The 7,355-nt window shown below is 36.2% G+C and overlaps 1 protein-coding gene across 1 annotated transcript; it reads right to left on the reverse strand.

Annotated features, from left to right (window-relative positions):
* Nucleotides 1-859: 859 nt before the first annotated feature.
* Nucleotides 860-5,534, reverse strand: SCGB3A2 (secretoglobin family 3A member 2). Its single transcript, XM_074292158.1, has 3 exons — nucleotides 5,391-5,534; nucleotides 3,303-3,490; nucleotides 860-1,017 (listed from the first exon to the last, which is right to left on the reverse strand). The coding sequence occupies exons 1-3, from the start codon at nucleotides 5,443-5,445 to the stop codon at nucleotides 994-996; spliced, it is 267 nt and encodes an 88-aa protein (XP_074148259.1). The 5' UTR covers nucleotides 5,446-5,534; the 3' UTR covers nucleotides 860-993.
* Nucleotides 5,535-7,355: the final 1,821 nt, after the last annotated feature.

Consider the following 7,355-nt stretch of genomic DNA (forward strand, 5'->3'; position numbering starts at 1 on the left):
GTTTTTGTTTGCCCTTCATTTTCAAAAAGGACCAATAACATCATAGAGTAATGTCCTAACTCATAAGTGAATTGGATTCAAGTGAGGCAGAATTACACAAAGTCTTCAGCCTCACTCTTTCTTCCAGAATCATTAAAGTCTAGTGGAAAGACAAAAGTCAAGCTGACTAATAGTGGCCCAGGATGACCTTAATGGGTGACTTTGATGTCTGAAAAAGCTCTAAGTATTCCACAAGGCCTGCTTCAACCACTTTCATGATAATTAGAAAAAATTGTTTTCATCTGCCAATTCCATCAGGGGAAGTCTTCACATGTTTGAGGTAGATATCATTCTTACTCACTAATAGGTCTGAAGCTTTTTGGTTCCCCTCAACCTGGTTTTAGCATATCTGCCAAGGCAGTTTTACCAGGGGGTAGCCACTGTACCTGCTATAGCTTCTTGGAGCCAAAAGTGAGAGTTAGAGGCAGGTGGATACCAAGAGTGAATAAAAAGCTCTGAAAAAGGTTTAGCAGTCTTCACACCAGAGTTACTGGTCCAGCCTACACACCCCAAGTCACTGTATACTCTTGTTTTTGAAGGTCCCCCCAACTCTACTACTCTATATTCTAAGATCTGTGTACTAAAGGGTTCTTCTAGTTCTCCCATTCTACATTCTAAGGTGTCTTCACGTTCTGTCATTCCATGTTCTATGTTCAAAGTCCATTTCCACCTCTAATGTTTTATAAACCATATTCTAAGGTCCCTTCCAACTAAAACATTCTATGATTCTGATAAATAATTCCTTTATAATTCTGAGAGTAGCCCTTCCCCTAACCATTTTCCTTCCATTCCCTAGAAATAGAAGACATAACAAGGAAAATTTTATCTAAGTGCTTTATTGATACAGTTCAGGATTTCTGGAGTCAGGTAAAAGATAAAACAGAAAAACAATAAGAGAAAGATAAGGGAAGATCCTGAAGTATTCTGCTATTTGTTCTGTTCATCATCCTGAAATCACACCAGATGGGACAAAGCCTCCTGAAAGGTAATAGAATAATCATGATGAAACAAATTGCCTGAGATAAGGTGGAGTGAAGCATAGGGGACTGGGGTGACTGGCCAGAGAATCATTTTCCCTTAGGGCTTAGAAGCTGGCTTAGAAGCAAGAAATACTAAAAGCAATAGCAAGCATTTAATATTATTATTATAGTAATAAGATCTAGCATGCATATAATACATTAAGATTTAAAAAGTACATAATTTATTGTCTCACTTGATCCCATAATAATTCTGTCAGATAGGTGATATTTTTATCTTTATTTAATAGACAAGAGAACTGAGGCTGAGAGAGGTCAAATGACTTGTGCAAGTGATTTAGGTAGAATTCAAATTCAGGTCCTTCCTGACTCCAAGTCTAGTTCTCAATTCATGGTACAAACTAGTTGTCAAATAAAGCCTCCCACTGCAAATTATTTTCCCTTTTCAGAGAGACAAAATACTGATAGCCCCATCATAATGAGAAATGAACAGATTCAGAGACAGGAAATGTACCACCACATCTAATTAGTGACAGAGACTGGACGCAGAACCAGATAATACAATGACTTTCATTCTATGACTTTTTCCACTCAATCATTCTAAATATTGGTGAAATCATTTTGCTATTTTATATTATGATTGCTACACTGTGGCACAGGGTATCATACACAATATGCACTTAAGAAGGGTTTCTTGAGTTTTAACTAAGCTGAGGTTATCTTACATGGAGCCTTCAAGTAAGGGAGAAAAGCTCAGAAACCCAGGAGTAAAAAAGTATCAGCAAACCCAATTTTTCCCATATGAGCAAACTTCAACCTATTGTTTAAGTGTGAGAGATGTGACTGATAGATCAGGGTTCTACCTCAAGTGCCCTCAAGATATCCTTTCCTGTTTAAAATGTCATAGTAACAATATACATCAATATACATACTTGGTAATATACTAAAATAAATACTATGTAATAATTTAGAGTAATTAGTAACAAATTAAAGAACTAATAATTGAAAGTTGGCTGCATAGTATCTCACAATTATAGTCATGTAAATATACAGTTACTACAATAAAGGTGCAAGAATCATAAAGTAATTGTATAATAACTATACAATCATTGTATGGTTACTAGAGAATGACTACTAATACCTATGTAATCAATATACATGGCTTCAGAGACTTCAGTTAACTGTACAATTGTTCTAAAATGTCTGGACAATAACTATGCATAAGTATGCAATAACGACTATACAACATAAAGTCACTGGACAATTCTATCATTGTATGTGCAATTCTAAAATTGTGATATAGTGAATGTGTAATGACTATATGATAACTATACAATGATTGTCCAAAAGCTGTAGAGTAACATTGAATGTTGACTACATAACTGCTACAGTTACTATACAATGATTTCCTAATAATTGTATAATCTTTTGACAATTATTCAATGACTTTCCAACTGTAGTTCAGACGTTGTATATCAGGGTTGTTCAATTGCTATGCAGTTTCAATATTTTAACTATACAAAAACTATACAATGACAGGATTAATTGTATCAGAAGATAATAAGTATATAACCATCCCGTGCAATGATTGCATAGAAATTGTATGGTTGTCCAAAGGTTGGAGAGTTATACTGCAATGATTGTAACTTCTCTAAAGTAATTAATTAGTCCTTTTCAGGAAAAGGACTTTTCAGGGCTAAGCCTGTTATGAAATATTCTCTCTCTTCCTGCTCATAGCATCTTCTTTTTAATGGCATCTTTCTCCTTACTGTAGCTAAATCTGGTTAGTCAGCTAAATTTCTCCATGGATTTAACCTGTTAGTCAATGGCGTACATAAATATAATTTTTTAAATTTTTATTTTTTGCTGAGGCAGTTAGAGTTAAGTGACTTGCCCAAGGTCACATAGCTAGGAAATGTTAAGTATCTAAAACCACTCTTGAACGCAGGTTGTCCTGACTTCAGAGTTGGTGCTCTATCTATTGCACCACCTATATGCCTCATAGCATATTCCTTTAAGGAATTTTTCCAAACTCCTTTCCTTGGTAATCCTATTGCTGTTTCAAATCTATTTCATATTTACCACTCCTGATGCCTATTTTGCATCTTCATTTTGTCTATATCCTAAATAAACCTACCTTTTGGCAAAAAATTAAATAAAATAAAGTGACTTGGTCATACCTATATACCAATAGTATCATAGATACAAAATAACTGTACAAATGAGGTAATGACTCGTGAGCACAGTGAAAAGTTGAATGGCAAGAGTGCCCAAAGAATTATTTACCAGCAGTTTTTTAACGGCTTCAGAAGCCTCAGGTCCCAGCTCATCCACACATTTCTTCAGTCCTTCAACCAAGTGCTCCACAGAGATGCCCAGTGTTTTCAAGACCATTTTCAGTGGATCAATAATGGCAAGGATGGTATCCAGGGGCAGAATATTGTTGATGGGATTACTAATGAAGAATGCTGTAGCTGTAGAAAAATGTGTGGACCACAAAGCATTTGAGTTCCTAGGCAAAAATTCCCCTCTCTAGATGGAAAAATACAAACATCTTTAAGCTGTCGATTCCCTCACCATCCACCATCAATCTGCTAGTCATGAATCACTCCATTGGGTGATTTTTCCCTCCTGGGGAAAAAAAAAACATTATTCCTTTGCTTTTTGTCATCTCTAGCTTTCAAGATGCTGTTCTCATTAAGATTAGAAAGTTTAGCAGTGAAACTAAAAAGTAGAAATAGGAACAAAGATAATATAAGATCATGAAGGGTAAGAAACTTGACCAATAAATCCTATACCCCCAAAGTCTGGATGTTCAAAGTCTACCCAATAGTAAAGGTGGAAACATTAGAAAGTGAGTGGGCAATATATCACTTCCTAAAATTAAAAAAAAAAAAAGTAGAGCTAGCAGAATACTTCCAGACCATCTGACAAGTGAGAAGCTCAGATTAAGACACAACTCAAGATTATGACACTCTTTGTACCAAATCATACTGTGTGTGGGCCTTCATGTTCAATTCACTAGATAAGACCTTCAATTTGCTTGCAATAGAAGAGGCCTATTGGTTTTCCAAAAACCTAAAGTTGAATTTCAGCTTTGGCATATATTTGGAGGCAGAATTTACCAAACAAGAAAATTTGGAGATGGAGAACCCAGGCTAAAATCCCAGCTCTGCCATGTACTACTTCTATGATCATGTACAGATCACTCACATTCTCTGTACTTTAAATGTCACCTTGGAAAAATAGGAGGGTTTAACTAGATGAACTCTAAAGTCACTTCAAGATTGAAATGTGTGATTCTGTGGGATGTTATACAAGTGTCTTTTCCTCTCAAAGACAATTGTTCCATTTGCAAAATGAGAATAGCACTTTTCTTGATCTCCCTTCCATATAGGGATGTTTTAAAAATGAAATGATGTAAGTATTTAAATTGCTTTGGAAACAATAATGCATTGAGAAAACATTAGGAGTTCATAGCATTCCTGTCAATTTCATATTAATTAATCACATTCTGTCTCTAAAATGGGGCAGCTAGATAGCCCAGTGGATAGAGTACTGGGCCCAGAGTCAAGAAGATCTGAATCTAAATCTAGCCTCATTCACTTACTATCTTTGTGACCCTGGGGAAGTCTCTTAACCCAGTTTGCCTCTGTTTCCTCATCTGTAAAATGAGCTGAAGAAAGAAATGGCAAACCTCTTCAGGACCTCTGCCAAGATAATACCAAAAGGGCGTCACAAAGAGTCAGACCTGTTGAAAACAATTAAACAACAATGATAACAGCTCTAAAATTATTCCTGGAGTGTTGGACAGATTGATGGTATTATCCATAAAGGATGAAGAAACTGAAGCAGCATGGTACAGGAAATGAATGCTGTTTTAGGAGTCAAAGGCCTTTAGTTCCAATCTTTTGCTCTGCTCCTAACTGTGTGCATGACTCTGTTGAAAGCATATCTCTTGGCCCATTTCCTAATGTGCAAAATGAGAATCTTGGTCTCAATGACCTCTTTGTTTTCTTCCAACTCCATCTATGATCCTAAGGTGGCAGTAATCTGGTTCTAGGACAGGACTAGGACCTCAACCTCCAGATTACTTGTGTATTTTTATTTTTACTAACTTTCACTACACCTGTTTCTTAATCCAGTTTTCTAGAGCAGGAAGGACTCTCTGAGCTCATCATATCCCAAAACCTCATTTGACAGAAAAAAGAATGCAGGACCAAAAATTTGCCTGTGGTCATCCAGTAAGTTAATGGTAGCACTGGGACCCAAAACCAGGTCTCCTGAATTCCCATCCAGGTCCATTCAATCTCACAACAGCTATTTTTCAGTCCCCCAAATGTTTCAGAAATTACTTCTGTTCAAATAACTTACCAGAGTAACTGCAGATGGCAAAAGTTACAAACAGAAAGATATGACCCAGCTTCATGACTGCTATCTCTGGCAGTGACTTCTGAAATTCTTAAACTTTGGAAGGAAATCCCAGTCGATGTATTAAACTTGGCAAGCCTGTGTTGCTGAGTGAACAAATACCCACATATATATATAGTCATAGAGTCCCCTTTCAACAACTCCAAGCACCCTTGACCTTTCAGGAATGATACACAGGTCATGTTTCTCTAGCAAACAGACCAAGTCTCCTTCCTCCTTCCCTCATGTTCCTGTGGGAATGAAAAATCTTCCTTAATGATTTTGCTGCACAAGGACTTCCTCTGGAGGAACAGAGATGGGTACCCAAACATACTCCTATAGATACAATTAGGGTAGCAGTTGTTATCATTCCACTATAAGCCATCTTCTTGTCAAGTGTGGTACACTTTTGAAAAGAGCATTGATTTAGGGCAAGAGGACTCAGGCTTGACTCTTTGTTTAGTCATTGTGTAGCCTTAGGCAATCCATCATCAACAAGGTTGTATATTCATCTATTATGTTTCAGGCTCTGCACTAAGGGTTAAGGATAAAAGTATGATGGCTGATATCAAGGGGATTTTATTCTAATGGGAACGACAACAAATATGTACATAAATGTATATAGTATAAATATAAAGAGTATCAAAACAAATATATACCAGGCAATTAAATATGTATTTTGGGAGGGAGGGAACTAGTAATTGGAAAATCAAGAAAGATTTTATGCAGAAAAATGGTGCTTGAACTTCATTTTAAAGAAGAGAGGGAATCTATGAGGAGAGGAAGACATGAATTATGGCTATGGGGATGACCAGTAGGAAGGCATAGTGATTAAATAATATCCTGTTAAAAGAATAAAGATAATAAGCCAGTCTGAATGGAAGAGAGAGTTTGGAAGGGGAAATAATAATGCCCAATGATGCTAAAAAGGTAGATTAGGGCCAGATTTCAATGAACTTTAAAAACCAAGAACTGATATTTTATCCCAAAGGCAATAAGAAGCCTTTGAAATTGTTTGAAGAAAGGAATAACCAGGCCAAATCTGTGATTAAAAATGATGATGATGATGATGATGATGATGATGATGATGATGATGATGACCATGATAACTAATATCCATATAAATATTATCTTTTATCCTCACAACCCTGGGAAGTAGATATTATTATTGTTCTCCTTTCTTCACATGAGGAAAATGAGGCAAATATTAGTGAATTAAGTTACCCAGAGTTATACAGCTAATAAGTGTCTGAGATAAGATTTGAATTCAGACCTTCCAGTCTCCAGGTCCAGAACTCAAGTTATCCTCTACATCATTCACCTGCCTATTAACTAGATCATCAAGAAAATCTCTTTGGCTAAGAGTGTGTAGTAAAAATTAGAAGGGAGACACTTGAGATCGCGAGACCAACTGGGAGGTTGTCATAATAATTTAGGTGAGAGCTAATAAGGGCCTGAACTAGCATGGTAGCTGTGTGAATAGAGATAAATGGAGATATGAAAGATATTTGCAAATTTGAAAAGGCCAGATTTGTTAATTGATTGGATATTTGGGGTGAGGAAGTAAGGAGTCGAGGGAATGCTGTGGTTATAAATTTGAAAAATTAGAAGAATAGTAGTGCCTTTGATAGAAATAGGGGAATTTGGAAGAGAGAAGAATTAACTCATTTAATCTGCCCAGGGCTCAGTTTCCTCATGTGTAAAATGTGAGGCAATATGATCAATAAAATCTACTTCAACTCTAAACTTATGATTTGTCTCAGAATCCTAGAATGTCAGAGGTAGCAGAGTCTTTGGATTCTGGAAATGCCTCTTCCCTGAACAGGAAATCCATTTATAGCATCTAATAATAATAATTATAGTTTCCACTTATACAGTAACACTTAATAGCTGCATAACCCTGGGCAAGTCATTTTATTTTGACCTGTC

Source organism: Sminthopsis crassicaudata, chromosome 2, assembly GCF_048593235.1.
Source record: "Sminthopsis crassicaudata isolate SCR6 chromosome 2, ASM4859323v1, whole genome shotgun sequence".
In the NCBI taxonomy this organism is placed as follows: domain Eukaryota; kingdom Metazoa; phylum Chordata; class Mammalia; order Dasyuromorphia; family Dasyuridae; genus Sminthopsis; species Sminthopsis crassicaudata.

Excerpts from the sequence above, each read along its gene's own strand:
- SCGB3A2 (XM_074292158.1), bottom strand. The coding sequence starts at position 5,445 with ATGAAGCTGGGTCATATCTTTCTGTTTGTAACTTTTGCCATCTGCAGT. Across the intron at positions 3,491-5,390 it reads TGCCATCTGCAGTTACTCTG|CTACAGCATTCTTCATTAGT; the intron begins GTAAGTTATTTG and ends ATTTTTCTACAG. Across the intron at positions 1,018-3,302 it reads AAGCCGTTAAAAAACTGCTG|GAGGCTTTGTCCCATCTGGT; the intron begins GTAAATAATTCT and ends ATTACCTTTCAG.